Here is a 22,374-nt window from a genome sequence, read left to right as displayed (position 1 = left end):
CTACAGTAAAATTAACTCTGTGGTGACATTCTTGAAACACTAGTGTTAAGAAATGCAGTTTTGTGCTGCCACAGTTAGGGACTGAATTTCCAAGCAGCATGTAACACATCCTAGAATTCTGAGCACTTGACAAACTTCCCCAGACCAAAGAGTTAAGGAGCCCAGTACAATAATAAGACTCACTCTTCACCAAGCATCACAACCAACCATCTGGCAAAAATTATTTATTTACAACTGTTAAATACCTGAACCAGAGTTAGTTTAGGAACTAACTCTGCTCAGTTATCATTGTCCAAATGGCGCTGATAGAACCAGGGCAACATATTCATTCTGCCTGCACAAATTGCCTGCAAGGGCATCTTCTGGCTTCTGCCAAGAAGGGTGCTGCTGGAGAAGTGGCTCTTCTTTTGACCCACAAGCATTTCTCTGTTTGCCAATTGCTTTAGCTCTTTTAAAGCATTTGGTTTTGTGGGGTCTTAAAAGGAAACCAAACTCATTGTGTTTCATCCTATGAAAATAACAGCTTTCACACTAGCAACAAGATAAAACTTTAATATCATTCCCTACTGGAAGGACTCTGTTGGAAGAGGAGGTGCGTTAGCAGATGCTGGACCCATGCTTTGACCAAATCAACACAAAAAATCAAGTAGTTTGGATGTAAATCTGTTAATAGTTTAGAAGCAAAAGCTTTTTTCCCCACAAATATCATGATCCAAGCACATTGACAATTCCACTGGAAAAGCTCTTAGAAATGGCATTTGTGTCTACTTAGACAGAAACAAAGCTTTATAAACATGATAATTAACTTTATTTTCCATATACACATTCTGCTGTCAGCATATTTATACACTCATTTTAAGATCTGGGAAATTGTACACATCACTCTTCATGCTGCAACAACCTTAAAGTGCTGGATCAATTTTTTTTTACTTCTGTTGAAGCTCAAAATAATACTTTCTATGTATATACAATATAAATATATGTGTATGTGTTTGCATCTAGGAAATGACCACATTTCACTAAGATAACCTAGCAAAAGTGATATTAAAAACTTCCATCTGCAATCTCAGCATGAAAACATAGTAATCCATCTGCTGGCAGCAGAGAAACACCACACTGACAAGTGGGTGTACTCATAAAACGCCACCTGAAATAATTCCATTTAACACTGGCAGGGAAATCAAGTATTGTGAGAGCAAAGGTACAATGCAAGAGACCAAGACAACCAAACCTAAAGCGCACAGCCCACCTCAGCAGCATTTAATTACATTCCTAAAAAAAAGAGACAACTTGGTCCAAGAGCCCATTTGTACTATGGAATCACTTTTGTCAGAATCAGGTAGATGTATCTTTGGTCACTGTGAGGACAAGAATAATTAAATGTACAGGTATTTCGCAAACATTAAAACTAAGTCTTTGGAAAACTCCCTTCTCTGAATACACAGCTATTGTGAGTTGCCTAAACATCAGTGTTGACTGTCACCTTTGTGTATGTGAATTACTGAAGGTGCTTTCCCCACAACATGGGTACAGGGCCAATGCACAAAGAGATTAAATACTGAAGCAGCTTTAGCAAATGCTTGCTGCAGAGGACAGAACTCTGTGCACCCTCAGGGCTGATTGGCTTGCAACAGGCTTCTGCCAAGATGGACCAAAAAAGTTTGAAGAGCAAGAGGCTTCTTTCATTCCATCAACATGAACCTGATGGGAATGAAGCAGAACACAACCACAAACTGCTAAATTCGGTTTTGGTACATTTTAGATATGGAACATAGAATTGCAAAGGTATGGCACTAATAACAAAGAAAGCATCGTCATACAGGTAAGATGTCTTATTCTTTTGGAAGTCACTTTCTTCATTATACATATATTCATTTCTGCTTTATGATCAGCATTCCTCATGCTAGGTATTTTGTGCTCTTACACTGAGACAGCAATAATGAGGAGGTTAAATGCAGATTAAGTCTATCAAACCTGAAAGGTTTTGTATCTCCACTTGCATTAGATCATAGCTTTTCAGTGATCCCGTGTTAACCTTTGAAAGCTGCCCAAAGGAACTGCAGGAATCTCTGAGCAATCTGTGTTCTCAGCCAGTCTGTGTGCTCTCAAAATACTTTTGAGCCTCACATGGACCAACGCTGTGTAGTTTCTTATATGTTCAGAATCGAAGCTGAGAGAAACTGCAGCCAGTGAAATTCCAGGCTCCCACCCTCATTTCACAATTGAGCTCAGAACAAAAGGAAAAATGTAGTTCAACGATATAGCACAGGAGACATTTCCTTCAGCAGACTGTTGCCTTTTCTGAGTAGTCAAAGTTCTCCAGACCTGAACCTTATCTTGGCAAATTAGACACCATGGCAGTGCAAAGCTATTCAACTTACATTAGCAGTCAGCTTCTCCATATGATGAATTGAAACAAATTAATTTACTAGAAGAATCAGATGTTCTTCTCACATTATGTCAGGCTATTAGTGAGATCAGGTACTACTTTTACATTCAGAAGGAACTGGAAATTCAGGCTGATTCACAAGAACAGCCATATGCCAACAGAAATCTGTTGAGAGCTGGGGATTCATTTTTCCACTGCATGTACCTTCCCTTCTGACACAGCATTCACACTTTTTAGTTTCAGCTGTAGCACTAATCAAGACAAGCTGTAGGCATCTAGAAATTTTCTTGTGTAAAAAGATTAAATGACGGAAAGTTTTGTAGATGTCTTATTTACTAAAAATAATCACATTTCCCACAGGGACACACCAACTCTGCTCAATTCTCTGGTCCTCAGAACACTTACTTACTCCAAAGTCATACACTAGCTTCTGCAACTCATCTTCAGACTCATGGCATGTTATTCTGTCATGAAGTGATTATAACTTTTTAAATAAAGAAACCTTGAATTAATTTTTTTTTTTTTTTTTTTTTTTTTTTTTTTTTTTAAGGAGCAGGTCAGGAAGTGTGGGAAAAGCAAAAGAACAGAGAAGGTGGGCAAGAGAGATGGAATTAAGAGATTATACAGACTGATAGCCAGTACGACTTTTTCTTCTTCCAATGATGTAAGATATAAAGACAAGAATGATAAGGAATCCAAGTGCCACGCCCACTGCGATGGGAATAAGAAAGTTCAGATCAGAATCAGCAAGGCATTCTTCAGCTGCAGAAAGAATAAAAACAAACCGGAAAAAAAAAAAAAAAGCAAAGGAGAATATATTAGTAAGGGAAATCAAGCATTAGAAACCAAAGAAAGCAAGGAGCAAACAGGCATTTTTGAGAAATTACATTGCATTAGATAGAATAACACATGTAAAGTAAAATCAGTATTGAGTAAAGAATTGATGGAAAGATTGATTTCTTTAAACACATTTACTATACATAGCCTTTATATTGGTAATATACTTCTTCTGATTTGTACATTCAAGTTGTATATTTAATTTCAGCTTCCTCTAGCAAGCAGAGGATAGATTAGAAAAGTGAGGAAAAACCAGCAGTCTGAGCATGCATGAGCTGATCACACCTCAGAATTAGCAGCAATAAAGCAACAAAACCCCCACACTGGTGTATTATTGCCTTGTCCAGGGGTCTTCCCAACCCTCGAGTCATGAGCACTCCTCTGGGTTCTAGACAATCCAAGTAACAAAGCAGAAACTTACAAGACCTACAAGAAACAGCCAAGATAAATGTAACTCCAGGCACTGCATGGAAAACACTGACAGACTCTGTTGGGGTGGGTAACTTTATTTTCCATGCAAAAGGGTTATTAGTTTCAGCTGAGAACTACACAGACCTCACTGAAATCCATCTATACATCTATAACGCTACAACGGTTTTTAATATACAGGTTGTAAAACATGTGAGGAGCTCCTTGCTGGTAAAAACACTCATCAATGATTAGCAAACCATGCTGGGAACTGGTTTCAAACTCAGGGGCAGGGCTTGACACCAAAATCTTGTAAGGAGAGCAGAGCTGCACCGGCCTTTGCCAGGAGAGGTTTGGTAAGACAGGAGGCCATGCCTGGGTTCCCCTGCACTGGAACAGTGCCTGACTTACACGTGTTTCATAAAGCAGCACTCCTTGTAAAACTATTTTGTTTGAGTTTTTAATTAGGACAGAGCATCACACAGAGTCTATGCTTCCTCAAAAGTTGGCTGCTGTTTTCCATCAAATCAGCATTAATTATGGGAAATGTATTTTCTTGCTTTAGCTTATTACAGTCCAGCACACACTTGCCATGGCCCCTTCCTGAAATACTATACAAAGCCTTTGACTAATAGCAAGGAGAACAACACGTGGAGGGCTCAACAGCTGAAAATACTGAACTCAGATTATCTGAAGGCACCTACTGCCAAGCAGAGTAACACTTGGAAGGGAAAAAAAGAAAAAAAGAGGAAAGGAACTACACACCTTACACAGCTATTTCAAAATATTCCGAGAAAATATTTAAACATCTTCAAGAGAGACATGCATTTGATGTTTAGTCATCTTTGTTCACTAAATACCAACACAGACAATTTGCTGGATGCAGGGTCACTAAACACTAACACTATGAATTGATTTGCTAAGGATGAAGGTGCCCAGCAGGCAGTGAGAGAAATTCCCTCTCTTCTTCAAAGGAAGGAGATGGCCGCAGTACACGTCACACTATGGAACCGTTACAGGGAATTCCCAGGGTGAAAAAGAGGTTAAGGTTTCATACCAGGAACATTCCATCCTTGCTGGCACACATCTATCCAGGTATAGGCTACTGTACAGTGGTTAGAAGCTTCAGAGGTGTCTTCAAGTGCAGAATTGGTAGCTACAGCCCAACACACAGCAGGGCCAGCAGGAACAGCTGTTTCGACTGATGTGGCTGAATGTGTCTCCATTCAAAAAAAGTCTTAATTTTTTGGCCCCAAACTTTTTTAGCCCCAGTATAAAAGTTGCCTTCCCTTTTAATTCCAGTCATGAGATTCAACTAATAGCCCCAAAGTTTGTGTTTTATTAACATATGTTAAGGAATTGACAACACTGTAGTAAATAAAAAAATTTTAAAAACCAGCCAAAACAAGAAACAAATAAACAAACAAAATGCCCCTTCCAAAACCCAAATCCCATCATTCACTGGCTAGAAATGCTTTTCTTAGGACATTAGCATGACATCTCTAACCTAAAATATGAGAAATCCTGACATCTTAGAACACAGTATTTAGTAAACTGTGTATAAGGTACTAAACCAACCACACTCTATAATGGGTTATATTATTACAGGTGTTAAATACATCCACAATTTAATGCTGTTTCCACAGACCAGAACAAAAACAGCTATGTAACAGAATCTCAGATACAGACTGATTAGAGTTCACCTTACTCATTGAGTTTATTTTTGTTTAAAAAAGACAATACAAGACGTCTGTTTTCAAATCAGTTAAAAAATGTGAACAAGTTTCCTCAAGAAATAGAACAATCTTTATTTTTTAGAGCACAGGTTAAACAGATTGACAGTTCCCTATGGAGCAATACATACAGGAAAACTAGTGGTTTTATAACAGGAAGTCAGGTGAAACTGACGTTTTTTGAACCAGTTACCTGCACATCAATCTAGGAGTACTTAAATCTCTAAGCCAACATACTTACTTACAGGTTTTTGCAATGGTATTTCTAGTGTTGATTTTAGGAAGCAGTTTGAATGAATCTTCTATATTATCACTTAAAACTGCCTACAGTTCAAAAATTTGAAAGGTCAGAAGAATAATGTGATGATTACTCCTTAACAGAAATGCATGTTTAACTGGTGCCACTGAACATCACCCACAAAAAAAAAGAAAAAAAAAAAAAAAAAAGAAAAAAAAAAAAAAAAAAAAACCCCAACTACATGAACTTCTGCATTTGAGGATATATTAATATGAAAGTCATTAGATCCATTTTTTAAAATTAAAATGGTAAGTCTTGAAGCTTGTTTCATGATTAAACTTATAGCAGTTTCCCCCTTTCATTAAAATGCATTTCAGTAACTGATGCAAAATTCAAGCTGTAGACTACAAGCTATAGTAAGCATTGTCCACCCATACATGCCTCCTTGGCTAGTGTCAAGAGTAAAGTGTCTTTACAAAAAAAACCAACCCAAACCATTACTGAAAGAAGTGTATTTTATGATTTGTATACAAACATGCCACAGACATCTCTACGACCCTAGAGAACACTAATAAAACACTAGAGCAGCTTTGATGCAGGCTAAACTCATTCTAAAGGGGGAGAAAATGTTATGTTCATTAAATAACTAGTTTAGGCAGCTCGTGTTATGACATATGCAAAAAAGCCACAATTACCTAAAAGTCTAAAAGACTTTTTTTTCCATGCAGTAAGAATATGTATTACAGCACAAGGAGCCCAGAGAAAAGTTGTGCATTGAGGGTTAGTCTCTACAGAGCTGCAGTTTGAGAACAGTCCAGTTGCACTGTGGTTTTTTAACCTAGTTATTCTTTCCATACAGCAAGGAAAAACAGGTGTTGTGGGTCCATCTCAGACTTGTTTGGCTTTTGCATTCTTAACATTAATAAAAGCTACACCGCAAACAATCCAACACAAAGTACGTTAAACATTCAGAGTGCCAATGGCGGGCAGTTATAATGTGAACTTTGACTGGCAGAGAACCATTCAAGATGAAGGTTTCAAAACAGCTCAAGCTGCAACAACAGATACTGGCTCATTAAATGAAAGCATCTTTAAACAATGGTCATTCAAAGCAACAAGACAGACCAGTTCTGTGCAGAGTACAGTATGAAGTTAAGTGCACTTTAAAGTTCTGGAATATTTAGAAAGGTTATTCCCTTTAAACAGATGCCAGCAAAAAAAGCTTCCATTACTTTAGCAGAACTCTGCATTAGGTGAGTATTTTAGATGACTGCCAAGGTATAATAAAGAATTCAGTGCCTAACAGGTTGTTTTTGAAAGCATCTGGAAACAGCACTGAAGTCTTCCCATATATTCACCATTTGGGAAATTACTCATTTTGTTTGTACAGCCATGGCATAGGAACGATTCCCGAAATTACACCAAGGCAGGAGTAAATTACTCAAATCCTAAAGGCAAGTAAGTTACTGCTGCCTCTTCAAGAGATCACTTAATCACCAGCCTGAAGTTCAATCCTATGGAAAATGAAGTCCTATTGGGCATTAGACAATCCTTGTTAAATACTATACAAGTCAACAGAGTGACTAATGCTGCCAGCTTAACCCACAATTATGACAACTAAGGAATGCAGAGGAGAAAAGCAAGTACAAATTCTATGCTATTCTGGGAGATGCCCAACGCAGGTCAGTTCAGAACGTGTTCTTGTTTCAGGCTAGTATTTGTAAAAAGCACAAATAAATCCTAAATGCTTTAGGATTTTTGCAAGATAAAATCCTTAGCCTAACAATTCATCCAGTATTTGACATCTTCAAAACAGCTATGAAACCCACATCATCTTCTTAGGGCAGGAAAACAAAGTGTAGTTCTGCTTCATCTGACATACACATTCTCCCTTTGTTTCTCAACTCCAATTAGCTGTGGCTAATAATTACTCCTAAGTTTTGGGTCTTTTTAGGACATCAGAACTTGCACTTGCTTTATTTAGAGTGAAATCATAACAGGAACCACGCTTAGATTCACAAAGTTTGATATCCAGCATAGCTTTTTCTTCTGCCAATTATGTAAGCAACCACTATAATGGCAATCAAGACAGCAAGTGCAGCACCAACTACAATTGGGATTAGAATGCTGTCATCATCCAGCGAACACTCCTGGGCTGTAGGTGAGAAAAAGGTTGCAATAAGGAACAAATAAAGACAGAACACTTGCCAAATGTGGTATAAAAATCTGTTTTCCTTAACATGAAGATATTAAAAAATCAAGTATTACTTAAACTAAGACAGAAAGAACAGCAGAGGTGTCATTGATACATTTAGCATATTTAAGCATTATAACTAATTTAAGCATTGATAACCTATAGCAAGTTAAGGGTGAACAAGTTTTCCTGTATACAAGATCTGCACTAGGCAAGGGAGCAGCCATTCTTCTACATTCAAGAACCAGGCTTATCTATTTCATACATAAGGCAAGTCTGGTTGGTGCTTTCACTCATTAAGGATAAAAACTAACCTAGATTTGGTATCAAGAATCTATCCAGAACAAAGACATGTTACACAAATAAAATAACTATAATTAGAAGAAAGCTAGCTGCAACTTTAACCACAGAGTGAAATGGGTCCCTAACTCTTTAGGAAGACTGTTTACCCTACACACATATGGAGAGTTATCTTGCTTCTGTCTAAAAACAGAACTTTTCCATCTATGTGTCTACAAATCAGTCCAGTCCAATAAGACGGTGCTGCAAGTATTAGCATTAAGCTGAAGACGAGTTTGCACTAAATATTAAGAGGTAATTTAAGACATTTCAGTTTTCTCCAGACAAGACCAACATAATGCAGCAAACAAACATTTCAGAATCTCTCTTTAGTTCTGGATATTCAAGACTGCCTCTGAGGGAAGCTCTGACAGTTCATTCTTCCCCAACACTCCTACTCCTTAGACTGACAGTTAAAAAGAAACAAAACACCTAACAGTATTCCCAAAGTCCACTTCTGCAAAATTTCTGTCCGATTTTCTTACATATCTGAGCTACAAAAAGCTGTATGTCAAGCTGTAGTCAGGTAATTTCTAACCTATGCTGCACAGCAATGCTTAAGTCACCCTTCAGTGTCTCTAGTTCATTCAAGTTTTGAAGAACCACACGCTTAGCAGATATTTTTTTAAGTGAGAACAAAGCTTTGCTTGAACCTGAATGTCAGTCTCAGACCTTCTCTTCATTCCATGTATATCTAAACATATTTTAAAAAATTGGAACAAGAGCTTCTGAGATAAAGTGCTTGTACCTAATGCTGGTGCTTTTTACATTTTAGCAAGAATTTTGCAAGCATCACTAGAAACAAAAACATAACTCTTACCTGTAGCAAACTTATTTGCCTCTACAAGGAATGGCTGAATCCATAGATTAAAAGTATGTACTTGAACATCTTCATTAATCTGAAGAGTTTGCTCTTTTCGGCACATGTAAGAGCTACCAAGGAAAGCATCCCACTTGCTGAAATTGCTGTTATCTGCACTTGAAATGACTGAAAAGGAAGGAAAAAAATGAAAGGGAATTTTCATGTTCACTTAAAATGCAAGACAGTTGGTAATACAGTAAGACTGAGTAGCTGAATCTAGAGAGGCCAATACTTCAAACTCTGACTGGTCTGAAAAACATAGCGCAAAGTGGGATTGATCGGCTTAACCAGAAATCAGAGACTGAAGTTCTTACAGTACTTTGCAGCAACCTTTCTTTCATATGTACATGACATCAGACTTTCCCTGTACCTCCAGTTGTCTCAGTGCTGCAGAGTTGCAACTGTTTTAGCTTTAATGCTCTTTAGCGGTTGCAGCTATGACAAGCAATTAAAGAAAAAAAAAGAGAAAATACATGTTTGTTGGGAAAAAAGTATGCTTTAGTTTTTGAAGGGCTAGGCTTTTTAAAGTGAGAGTTAAGAACAAGTGGTTGGAAGATACAGCAGCATCTTCAGTCAAAGAAGACAAAGTTTAGGCAAAAAGCTTCAAAGATGGTACAATTGTATTTCACACCACAAAAAATTACATTATTGAAAAGAGTTACAAAGAAGTCCTCTTAATTTACAGTGACTCCATTAGCAGAAGTTTCAATTGTAGAGTGGTCCCAACACTGCTGTTTAAACTAACTCTTACAGCCATTTCTGCTCATTATTTTTGTTCACACCAACTTCTAGACATAAAGCAGGAGCTATCAGTAAGCATGAACAACACTGAAAAAAAAGCCAGAAGTATTTGATGCAGACATTGAATAAAATATTACATTTGTTTAAGGCAGATACTGTTTCTTACCAGAACCATTCAGATGGTTGAGCAGCGTAACATTCACCTCCCTCAGATAAAATTTTTGTACACTTGCACTTGTATTTTTCTGTTCAAGAAGCAAGAACCAAGTGTCAGTGGTTACAGTGTAATTTTGCATTTATAACTTTAAGAACAGGTGCTTTACAAAAGCCAACACATTTACCAGTCCTACATTTTCTCCAACTTTAACCCAGTTCTTCATTTGTCTTGAGGCATTCAGTGCGCCAGTTCTACTTCCTATAAGGGAACAGCCTACCACCAGCAAGCAACAGGAGGATTTGACTATAAGTGATCACTACGCATGCTGTTAAACGAAAAATTAAGTTTAAAATAAAAGAAGTTACTTACAACAGCAAATGTGAAACCAATCAGTGTGCTATTTCCATCATTCAATTTCAGAGTGGCTGTCGTGTTACCACAGGCGCCATCTGCGACAGTTGTCTTTGGATTGATGTTGATCAGAAGTGGCTGAAATACAGACAAAAGACATCAAAGACGTTCAGCTGCCTTTAGAATACATTGTTTCAGTCAGAAACAGTCTTGGATTAGAAGAGCTTGTCATAAATATGACAGCAGGAAGAGCTGAGCTTGGCTGCTATGGAACCAAGGCTGTTTGAGTTAAATTTACATGCTGGCAGTACTGAAACAAACGAATTGCTTGAGAAGTGTTACTTTGTTCCCTAATGGAACAGGCTACCCTCTGAGGGGAAAGACAGTATCTGCAGGGAACAACAGCCATAAGAGCTAAGAAAGTTCCAGACTTTCAATCATGTTAGAAGTATTCCCAATAACAAATTCTGTTGGCTCCATGTATGATTTTTGACGACAGGTATTATGCTACAAAACTATTCTGATGTCAGAGAGCTGCTACATACAATACTTAGAAGCAGCTCTGGACAGCCAGCAGCGTACAAAGCAAATACCCTGCACTCAGATTTCACCAAATAACTACAGCAACTTTTACCCTTCAAAAGAAAAAAGAAGCACCTTGTCTTGGGAAACATTCAGTTGCAGCCCCACAGTTGCCAGGAAACAAGTTTTATTTCCACTTTTAAGAGAATAGTTTCCTGTGTCTGGATTCTCCACAGGTTTGGGAGCAGTTGTTGGAGCAGGTGACAAAGTAGTGGTAGATGCAGTAGTCACACTGGCAGTAGTAGGTGGAACAGTAGGTGCAGAAGTAGGTGTATCAGTAGGACATCTAGACTCTGAAAAGACATTTTAATCACCATTTAATTGCTGAAATTTTATTGATGTCTTATTACTTAGACAAAGTAAAGCTGCCATTTATTCCCAGAAATCCTGTAACACACACTCAGTTGTAAATCCACACTCAGCACCATGCCTCTGACATGTGGAAGACAGTTAAGCTGTTATAATACTGTGATATGTATTTGCTGTACACTGAGCAAGGACCCTATTATCCTGTATGCAGCAGGGTGATGTGTTCATCTCTTTCTGAGTTATGTCACGAGACAACAGGCTCTGGACTATTCAAATGCAACAGCAGAGGCCACCAGTGGAAGTGGAAGGCAGCCAGCTAAAACCCCTCAAACTCAAAAGATTTACTCACAACAGTAGTTCTGAAGTGCTTATTCTTAATACCCCAATTACTGGAATACACATTTGAGAGGAATCCCACCTTGGCACACAAACAATCAACATTACAGCACACTACTAAATCTGTTCACCTAATCTATTTTTCCAAGAACAAGGGAAGAAATACTAGAGGATATTTACATGAATATTATTAAACACAGCACATCTTAGAACTGGTGGATTTTTTATTATGGGACTTTGCTCCCTGCACTAAGGTACAATACAAAAAAGCTCTTTCACAAACTAAAATGCTCACCTTTTTTACTGACTGTGCCATTCTGAACAAAAGCCTGCACAGTAACATTCCAGAAAATCTGTGTTACATTTTCTGCTTCAATAAAGAAGGAATCATGACACACGAAGACAGTATTCAGTTGAACTGGATGCAAAGGATCCCTCACAGAAACAGTAACTGGTCCTACAGAGAAGCAAAAATGTTTTAATGCCTTATGAACTGTAAGAACTTAGAGCTAGTGTTACATTTTATATAATTTCATAAGACAAAGAGATAATTAAGTTTAACAATCTTAAGCTCTCTTGAATGTTTTCCTTTTATGTCCTGACTTGAAGTGCTAGGTAATGCAGGAGTAACCAAGCTTACAGAACTAGACAAGCCATTAGAAAGGTGAACCCTTTTACTTAAGTTTTTAAGGAGAAAAAAAAAAAATCTATTATTACTAGGCATTAGTACATAGACAGCCTAACACTGTATTGCTTGGCAAGGTAGAAGGTCAAGGAGTGCACACTAAAATTAATCTTTCATGTGCCTGCTGTCTACCAGCACCTCACTGATCCAAGCTGTTTATCCTTCCCCTTCTCTTCCACTTCCAGGAATTACACGTTCAGTGAAGCCATTTGGCCTGCGTTGTTACCCAGCAGGCAGGTACAAGGAAGTGCAGCTGGCAGCACATAGTACAGAACTCATTACACTCATTACTAACTCCTTACTCCTTACTTTGAAAAAGCCAAGCCAGGTCAGGTACACAAGGTCTGACACTTCTGGCTGAGACTGCTTTGCAAGTCAGATTCTGCACTGAATGTTACCTTTTCTTCTAGCATCAGGAAATACAGCTGTGTCATTGGTGTTGTAGGTCAGTGTGATGAAGTCTCCCTGGTAAGTTTCATTGTTTTTTGTCATGTTAATGCTCCAAGAATGACCTTCTCCAAACTGCACTGCCACAAGGGCAGCTTGTGTGTCATTACCACAGACGCTTCCATTGTGTGTCACACTCGATGACAAATTCAGGGTTGTGGTTTTCTAGAAGAAAAGGGTAATTTTAAACGCATTCACATGCAGCTCTTCCCCATGACAACATTATAGACTTGGTGGAGTTAGCTGAAACCTTGCACAAGACAAGTGAGAATATTTTAAGTTATTCTGGAAAATTATGATAAAGGCTTCCTGACACCTGCCCGAGAAAGGAGTCATATCAGACTCAAGTACAAAAGTACAACTCTAACCTGACTGTAAATCTTGATCATGTTGAGCTGTAATTATATTTACTGCTTGGGCTAAGAACATAACTACGCTGATACTGGCTAGATTTGGTGAGTTTTGTGCACATCATTTAAGTAAGAGCAACAGAGTATTTTCAGTCAGTTGTATGACTGAGAACTTAATTCTTTTTTCATAAGGACCATATAGGAATATTCTTCTCAACTTACTTAGTAAAAAAAAGTAAGAAATGAAACACCCTAGGTAAAAGAGCTTAAACTTTTATCCAGGTCAAAATCCAGTTCTCAGCATGAGTTACTCCCAAATACTTACATAATCACCACTGTTTGATTCATATGTTATCAAGAACCTCATCATCCAATCTGCATACAGGCATGTAGCATTTGAAGCATCCTTTATCTCTACTTCAACAGCATAAGATTGGAAAAAACCTGTAAGATATGATTATTAGCTATTAAGACATTGTTTTTTACTTCATTTTCTAGAACCACTTAAGAGGACAGCTCGTCACAAATCAGTAAATTATGTCAGAACCATATTCAATTTACCAGACACTGAAAGAAAACCTAGATTTCTAAGAAGTATTACAAATAGGATGCACAATACGAAACTGCCATGAAAGCTGGCAAAAATTAAGAGACTGTTTTATAGTCTCTTTACCTGACATAAACTGATAATATCAAAGTTGACTGCCCAGCACTGGACACTTTTAAGATTTGGCTGGACAGGCTGTTGAGCCATCTTGTCTAGACTGTGCCTCTGCCAAGAAAGACTGGACCAGCTGATACTTGAGGTTCCATCCAACCCGGAATTATGACTCTCTAAAACAAGCATCAGCTTTCCGGCGACACACCGGGTAAACCAAAGGGCATGAACACAGCACTTGAACGATGTGCTGCTTGTAGACCATTATTTTATGGGCAGTATAGTGGTTACGCCTCACGCTGACCCCTAAGAGATGGGATCGGCATGCCTTCATTGTTTCCACGATTTCCAGCTCGAAAGACACGGGCGTTAAACTGCCTTTCCGTTTAAAGAGAACTTTTCTCGGCTGTTGTATTCCTGGCCCGGTGAATGCCGGCACGGCCATTGCCGTGCCCGCGGCCTCACGCCGAGCAGCGCTGACAGAACGGCCTGGCCGGGCCGCGCGGGTGGGCCCGCACTCCCGGCTGCCGGCCCGCAGCCCTCGGCGGAAGCACCCCGAGGTTCCCGGCCTCCCCGGCACGGTGCCGCTCCGTCCGCCCGGCCCGTGGGGCCTCAGCCCCGCCGCTGTCCCCTCCCCTCCCGTGAGTGGCAGCACGGGGGGGCGGCAGCGGCGGCGCCTCCGCCCCGGGGCCGCCCCCTGAAGGCGCCGCGGGGCCGAGGCGGCCCCGGGACGCCCCCGGGACCCCCGGAGCCCGCGCGCCGCCTCACGTGCGTGACGGGGCGAGGGCGGGGAGCGGCACGAGCCCGCGGGGACACTCGACACCCACTCCACTCCCCCGGGCCCCGGCGCTGTCCCGCTCACCGGACACGCCGAGCAGCAGCAGCGGCGGCAGGAGGAACCGGCGGCAGGAGGAGGTGGCGGAACGGCGCGGGCCCATGGCGGCGGCGGTAGTGCTAGTGCTAGTGCTAGTGCTAGTGCTGCTGCTGCTGCCGCTGCCGGCGGCGGGGACACCGGGGCGCGCCGAGCGGCGGGGGTGAGCGGGCGCGACAAAAAGCTCGCCAGCGGTCATGTGAGGGGCGGGGCGGGGCCGCGCGCGCGCCGCCAATCGCCGCTCAGCGCCGCCGCTCGATTCCGTGGATCGCGGACGAGCCGCTCGTCGCGCCTCGCCTCGGGCGGGCGGGTCTGGTCTGCTCCCGTCCCGGTCCCGTCTGGCGGCGGCGACGGCAGCGGCGACAGCAGCGGCCGCCGGACAGGGGCTGTGCCGCGATGGCTTCTGCAGGGGCAGGCTTGCGGCGGCTTATTCTGTCCCTCGGCAGTGTTTGCGGTTTGCACTGGGACTGCTCTAGTCTGGGAGGGGTTAGTTTACAGGAGGTGCACGTCGACAGAAATTTAATATAGAGGCTTTCACTGAGGAGGACAAAAAAACCCAAAAAACCCCAAACAACAATAAAAAAGGAATAAAGATATTGCCCACGTTTGCAGCAAATACAAAACAAATACAAAGGGTTAGTGGGCTCTCAGTGCGCCTCTCCTGACACGGCTGTCGGTGTCCCCTGAGCCAGCTGTCGGTGCTGTCCATCCATCCTCCCGTCCCGGGCTCCCCGGGGCTCGGTGCCTCCGGTGACCGGGCAGAAACCCCCGCCAGGCACGGCCCCTGCGGCGGGGAGGGGATTGGCACCAGCACCCGGAGCTTCAATGCATTTTTCCCGGTGCTGAGAGGCAGAAAGAGGGGCAGAGAACGATGGGAGAAGACAGGAGTTCGGTGCGAGTGAGGGAGAAAACAGCCTGCGGTGTGAAGCGGGGAGAAGGCTGGGCAAAGGACTTGGGTGGATTTGGGTCTGAAAGGTGTTGTAAATGTGATGGATGCTGGATTGCACCCTGACACCATTGATTAGGGGGAAAAAAAGCCAAAACTCGCACACCCAAACAAAACAAGTCAGAAAGGCTGGCTTGGCAGAGAAAGGGGAAATGGAAGAAGACATTGAGGCTGAGAGACAGCAAGGAAGATGGCCTGAGGAGGCAGGAGCTCTGTGCTCAGCAAGGAACGGCGTTCTGGAACGGCATATTCCTGTTTCTGATGCTGTGGAAGATTTTGAATGATCGGACTCTTAAGAGATATCCCCAGCCATTGGGGAAGAAAATGAAGTCCGAAGAAGACAGTAAAACACATTGACCTGTTAATGTGACAGTTGGAGTGCAGATGGTGTTGATAGGAAAGCAGTTATGCAGTCTTGAGGAAGTGGAAATAATGCAATTTGTTATCAAAGGCCAGATAAATTTCTCTCAGTTGCGTGCTTGCAATCCTGTACTTTCCCACAGAGTGTCACAAAACCAAAGCTGGTGGGTCAGGGCCACCATGGAAACCAGGACATTGAACAAATGAGGGTTCCACACACCGGGGCTTTTGTGGTCAGACAAGTTCACTGCTTCTTTGCATTTCTTTTTGTGCTTAAAAACTACACCTGGAGTCCACTCACCACACGTGTTACATACCTGCACATGCACTTCTTTAAGCATGGTTGCCTGTGACTCTCAAATTCACATAATTTCAAAATCCTTAGAGTAAATTTATATCCTTTGGGCTTAATTACCAAAACTTTATTTGAAGAAATAAACTTTAATCACTGACTTGCTGTAGGCTGTGGGCAAATGTCAGTAACAGCAGCACAGATGAAACCATAATTCTGAAAGCATCAAGTCTTTCTCATCTCCACCACAAAGAATGGGGCATTTCAGAGGCTAGGGAGAGTCCAGCTCTGGGGATTTTGTATTTCCTCAGGCTTTACTCATTTAGTACAAAGTTCTGTTTTTAAAAAGTGATCTCACAAGGAGTTAGGAGCAATCAAATTAGGAGGATTTGACTATTAGGAGACAGATATTGAATTAAGCTTTAAGTAACTGGAAGAGGAGAAAATTATTAGTCTGTTTGGGTAGTTCATGCAGTGGAATGGCACCTTTTGTATCTGCTGGAATATTTACTTCAGGATTTATGTATATACATTGATATGTTCTAACATTCCCTTGTGCTGCGTGAAGAATTCTGAATATTTGGATCTCTTGCTTGCACATAGGAAATGGGCTCTGAACCAAGTGGATGTTCTGCAGACATAACGGGAAGGCTGATTAACTTGTTTCCTTTATGCCAATTTAGTGAAGCTTGAAATGAAATCTAATGGCAGCAGTAATAACAAGCAAATCCTTTTCTGTTTAGTAACACAAGAAAAATAGCAACCAGTGTGAGATTAAAAGGATGGTATAGTTTATTTAATATAGCAGAATGGAAAATATCTTGCTTGGCACCAAAAATATCATCATGTATACCAGAAAACCGATTATTTCTCTGTTTGCATCTGGTTACTTCACCCTCCCTGTACTCCACCCCTGCCCTCCATCCCTGCCTGCCACAGGCATGTGGTGTTGTGATGTCATTTTACACAATCTTGATGGACTGAGCTGGTGGTTTATTGTCATTGTCACACAGTCACAGAGGGACTGATGCACCTGCGGGGGCAGGAAGCAATGGGACAACCACAATATCTTCCCAAGGGGTTTCTCCCCTTTCATGGAATCCTTGGGGAGACCAAAGGATCAAATTTCACCTCCAAGGAGTTGGTACAAACACCTCATGTTCATATACAGGAAGAAGTTTGTCCAACGTGATCCAGCCATCTGGATGTGATGAAAAGTTGTTAAAAGAAATGTACTCCTGTATTTTCACAGTGATATTCTCCTCTTGCTCAACTAACTGACAAAAACTTGATTTTGGCTCTGTTCTCTCTAAAGAGAGAATTTTTTTTGGCAGTTTCCAAGGCCAGTCTCCTCTTTGTAGCACTGGAGGGAGCAGAACGAAGCTCTGTTCCTCTCGTGTTTAACAAATCCTTCAGCTGTTCTTAGAAAAAAGTTTAGTAGTTAGGGTCAGATGTTATCTGATTCCTCTTTAATTCCATAAGTCATTATATTCAGTGCTTGTAGGATTCAACCTCTAACAAATATCCACTGCATATTATTTATCATGAGTAATTTCTTTATTGATTTTGGCAGTCTTAACAATAAAATTTATGTGATAGTTGGACTTCAGTAACATAAGCTCAAACTCACATTCTCCGCTGTTTACCTTTAATGAGAGAAGAGTGAATGATTGTTACCATAATGCAGAGGAAATGCCTTACCCTCTTGCTTAGTAGAGAAAAATGATTTTGCAGTTGGCATAATTTTGGGAGCCACTGATGGATGGCAAGCTGATCCTGGTTTTCTAAGACATTCACATTCCTTATGTTTATTGCTGGAGATGAGAAGGAGGACTGTAATGTACAGCATTTTACTGCATGTTATACTGCCTGACATCAGTTATTGATGAAGATATTGAAAAATTGACATATTGAAGTATTGACATATACTGAGAGCAAATATGCAAAACCTTATAATTTCTTTTTAAAGCTTTAGTTCACTAAGGAATATAATTTCATGCCTAATTTAATTTACATCATATGCTTAATCCTTTTTGAATTCTTTAGCAGTTTCAGCAATTTAGATATTATATCTGTAATCAAACTTTTCTTAGTCCCGGGACTTGCCGAAGTTGATAGATGTGTGTGGTCAGAAACAAAGTGTCCACTGTTTAATGAAGCACTGAGTAACTCAATGTTTCTGATTCCTGGTGCGGAAGGGTAGAGGATGTGATAAAAAAGAAGAGAGAGATAATCCCTAGGACATGCAGTAATCATGACTTTATTCTAATGTATTTTATTTATTTATTTATTCTTTTAGATACCTCTAAACAAAAGGGCAATTCCTGTATTTTTTTCCCAGGGAAAAGATAGTGGCAGAACCGATGATTCCTTCCCAGGAGGCAGAGAAAGGATTTGGTTCCATTTCACGTGGAAGGGGTAGAAAGACGAATGCATTAATGCTGGCCAGAAAGGTCCCAGATTTACTTAGCAGAGGGGGTGAACCACAGCGACCTTCTTGGGACAGTGCCAGCAACCGAGAGTTACAGCTATTCACAGAGAGTTTTCCTTCTCATACAGCCCCAGTTTGTAGCCTGTGGACTGAGGATCTGGGGTCCGGACACCGCAATGAAGACCATGGCCTGTCCAGCGCAGGGTGACATCTGCAGTGACAGGGTGACAGTGCTTCGGCTGCGTGTGTGAATCTGCTCGGTGGCAGGGCAGGGACAGCTCCCGGCAGCTCTGCGCTGATAGCTCCGAAAAAAACACTTCTTAGCTAATCCCTGCGCAGGTCCCGAGCAGATGGCAGCGTTTCTGAGCTGTCGGGTTTCTGGGGGAGGTGGTGGTAGGAAACCAAACCAATAAACGCTCCTGCCAGAAACTGCTGAGTCAAGACTGGGGAAATCACGTGAAAAGCCAAAAAAAGAAAGGCTGGTGGGGAGGTGAAGAGATCAGAGAGCAGGTTGCAGCAGAGAGCTGCGAAACTTCCTGTAAAACCGCTCGTATCGCGACGCAGCTGGAAAAACACATTCCCAGCGCAGGCGTTTCGTCACGGCCTTTACACAAACACAGCTCGCACACAGCTTAGGTTAATCGTGTGCTGGAGGCTCAGGGGTGAAAGCAGGGCAGGAGCTGGGCCTTGACACGGTGCTGGGGCAGCAGCTGCCCCTTTGCTGTCCCACTGCTGCCCCTCGGAGATGCGCGGTGCAGGGTGAGGGGTGCCAGCCTTGTTGGGATGCCCCGTGGTGCTCAAAAGCATTTCCAGCTGCTTCTGGATGTGATGTGGGCTGCAGCGCTCAGCAGCTGGATTAACATGTGGCAGCAGATGAGATTTGTGCGTTTTGTGAGCCAGACCAAGCTGCTTGTAGCTGTAGCTCTGTTGAATGTGAAAAAAGAACTTGTTTGGCTGACAATACGTTCTTTGGGCTTGTTATAGCAAAGTAGAGGTGTGTCAATACTCTTGGCTTTTGTGGTTTGATCGACAAACAGTGCTAACTTGCTGGAGATACATCTGTCAGCTTCAGAGCAGAAATTATTGTGTGAAAATGGCTCTGCACAGGAGGCTCCTCCCACTTCCAGCTCTTATGAAAGATGTGTTGGCTGTAACATTTTCTGAGAGATTTCCGCAGGAAAAGAAGTTACATCTAAAATACAAGGCTGGGAGGGAAACTGGATATTTTCATAACTGGATATTTTAAATGCAGGACTTCAATGCTACAGGATCCCTTGTGACCTAGAAAAACATTACATCCCTTTTAGAGAGAACATAATGATATTTGTAGTTGGTCTATAGTTTCTAGCTCTGGCAGAGATCAGAAACCAGGTCTGGCAAACACCAGCCTGTTCACTGCATTGTCCTGAAACAGAGCTCTTTAGGGGAATGATCTCTCTCCAGTTTGAGGTTGTGTGTTTGCTTTGTGCTTTTGGGGCTAGGGTTTGAAGCAGCAACTGCTGCTGTAGGAATAAAAAGGGGGAAACTGAAAGGATACACTCACAGTGCCAGTTCTGCAAGTGACAGAATCACAGCCCTGTGGTTGCAGAACCAGTTCTGTCCTACTCACAGCCACATCCTACAAATAAGCTTTGCCTGTGCAAGGTTTCAGCTCATCTCTGCAGAGGTTGTGTTTTGAATTTTTGTTCCCATCTCATGCTTGAAAACTGCACCTTCTCCCCCAAATGCACATGGCAGAACATGCCTGTGCAGTGCCCTGCTCAGCCTTTACTGAGAATTATTAGAGCAGCTTTGCCTTGAGCCCCAAACTAGCACCACCTGAAGGACTCTGTGGATGTAATTAAGTGCCTGCTTTTGACAAAGGTATTTGGTTTTGGCCATGATAATGAATTTTTTTCAGCGATACCTCAAGCTTCCGAGACTACACAACGTTAAAACAGAACAGGCACTGCGATAATTTCATAGGAAGTTCAGTCCAGAAGGGGAAAATCAAGCTAAATATTACGCTAACATGTTGCTAATAATCCAGCACTGATATTTCACACTGAAAACTGCTCTGAATAGTAACAAGCAATCTATTCCATATAATTTCAGATGCAAATTACTTGCATGCTAGCCCTCTCTGCAAAGTCATAGTGACTAAGCTTTGCAAAGAAGCATAGGAGGCCTGGGCAGTGACCCTCCGCATTCCTTAATTGCATAACACATCCAAATGCTGGATCCACTGGAAAGCACTTACTGCAACTTCCTTGTTACTGCAAATATCATTAGAAGGAACAGAATCTGTAGACTTACTTTTCTGAAATTACAAAATTTCATAACAACTTATGATTACTCAGGCATTTTAACACAGAAGTACCTATTGACATCCCTGTTTTCCTCCAGCTCTAAAATACAGGTGTTGCAAATGGACAAACAACTGACTGTTTTAAGGAGTAAGACAAAGAACTACCAAGAATTTTAGAGAAAATTAGATTACTTGTATTCTCCTGTCTAAATAGTCTCAATTAGGCTGCAAAAGCTGACCAAACTTCTAATCTAACAAATGTAACAATGCTGGTAAAAAAATAACCCTTGAAATTCATCAGAGAGAAGCAGAAGGGACATGATAAGGATCAAGGAGATAATTCCAAGAGAAAAAGCTACATGAGAAGGTGGCCAGCTCAGCAACAATGGAACCCAGCAAGAAATCAAGAGCTCACCAACCAGAATTTTGTGTTTGACTTGGATTGGGTGATGAGTGTCAGGGATGCAACCGAGAAGTGTGAATTGGGGTAGGGGTCCCTCTCAAGAGGCACCAGTTCGAGCTGTAACCGAAGAATTGACAGAACACTGGAAACATTCACTTGGACTTGGCATTCTTAGTGGGGTCCTAGAGTCAGACACAGTTTCTGTGGCTGCTCTGTGTAAATCTTTAGCAATTGATAAAATTTTAGTATTTGCTAGATGTGAACTACTTTTCCTCAGTTTAAGAGGTTTATTTGCAGTACTGCAATGTCCTACTGATTTTATAAAATTCGCTTTCAAAGTTACTTTTTTTTGTTTAATTTATATCCTAATGCTGATTTTCTATAAGCAGCAGCAAGACAAGTTATTAGTGAAAGGTGACCTTGTACCAGGAAACAATTACTTAACCAGGACAAAAACCTGCTCCTTTGTAGGTTAACCAACATCCATTGTTTCTCTTCCCAGTTAACTCCATGTATTACAAGATATCCTTTGCACAAAGTTCAGTGTCTCTCAACCACTCCAGTAAGTTTTGAGGTGTTCATTGTTTAGAGGCCACAGGCACTAGCCTCTTTAACAGGGAACAAAAAAGGCAAATCCAAAGCTACCCTCTTAAATTTGATTTGTCATCAGTTTTTCTCAATCAGGAGAAAGTACAGTGGCACTTCACACAGGAAAAGGAATGAAAGAATTTACTGGTTTGGGGTTTTTTTTTCAGAGTAGGCAGGTAATCTGTCAGTCTTCAAACAGTCACTTGTTTCTGTATGATTTTTTTTTTTGTGTAAAGGATGTAGGAAATACTCTGTTTAAGAAGTGTTGGTGGAAAAAATATCCCACACATTTAGATGCCTCCAAACTATAAGACAGAAAGGAAGCACCTGAGTAGGATTGGTGGCAGATGCTTCCCAGACCTGTCTAAGCCCACCGGCCCTAGGACTGTTGTGTGGCTCCAGCAGTGCAGGGACAGCCCTGCTGCAGCCCATGCCAGCCTTCCATAGAACAGCTCACAGGATCAGCATCTGTTCTGCTACAGCTATCCCAGTTCCCAGAATTCAAAAAGGAAATTCAAAACACTCCATCCCCCGCCCCCCCCACCAAGTCTTCAGTGCTCCTGAAATGGGAAGGGCCAGG

General features: G+C 41.5%; 1 protein-coding gene across 2 annotated transcripts; it reads right to left on the bottom strand.

The window, feature by feature from the left end:
- Positions 1 to 2,897: 2,897 nt before the first annotated feature.
- LAMP2 (lysosomal associated membrane protein 2) lies at positions 2,898 to 14,686 on the bottom strand. Of its 2 annotated transcripts, none has more exons than XM_066182002.1 (9): positions 14,479 to 14,686; positions 13,284 to 13,402; positions 12,560 to 12,773; positions 11,772 to 11,933; positions 10,907 to 11,124; positions 10,268 to 10,387; positions 9,908 to 9,986; positions 8,959 to 9,126; positions 2,898 to 3,151 (listed from the first exon to the last, which is right to left on the bottom strand). In XM_066182002.1, exons 1-9 carry the CDS (start codon positions 14,684 to 14,686, stop codon positions 3,009 to 3,011), a joined length of 1,431 nt encoding a protein of 476 aa, XP_066038099.1. In that variant the 3' UTR covers positions 2,898 to 3,008. The 2 variants fall into 2 exon arrangements, with proteins under 2 accessions (XP_066038099.1, XP_066038100.1); XM_066182003.1 differs by lacking the exon at positions 2,898 to 3,151 and adding an exon at positions 5,327 to 7,766 and having other exon boundaries at positions 8,965 to 9,126.
- Between the last annotated feature and the right edge of the window lie 7,688 nt (positions 14,687 to 22,374).

This window comes from Chamaea fasciata, unplaced genomic scaffold (genome assembly GCF_029207755.1).
Source record: "Chamaea fasciata isolate MVZ Bird 193981 ecotype frontalis unplaced genomic scaffold, bChaFas1.0.hap1 SCAF_4, whole genome shotgun sequence".
Lineage (NCBI taxonomy): Eukaryota > Metazoa > Chordata > Aves > Passeriformes > Sylviidae > Chamaea > Chamaea fasciata.
The sequence above is the reverse complement of the archived record's forward strand: the minus strand, read 5'-3'. Positions and strand labels throughout refer to the sequence as shown.

Excerpts from the sequence above, each read along its gene's own strand:
- LAMP2 (XM_066182002.1), bottom strand. The coding sequence starts at position 14,686 with ATGACCGCTGGCGAGCTTTTTGTCGCGCCCGCTCACCCCCGCCGCTCG. Across the intron at positions 11,125-11,771 it reads TGGCACAGTCAGTAAAAAAG|AGTCTAGATGTCCTACTGAT; the intron begins GTGAGCATTTTA and ends ATGTCTTTTCAG. Across the intron at positions 3,152-8,958 it reads GGCAAATAAGTTTGCTACAG|CTGAAGAATGCCTTGCTGAT; the intron begins GTAAGAGTTATG and ends TTCTTTCTGCAG.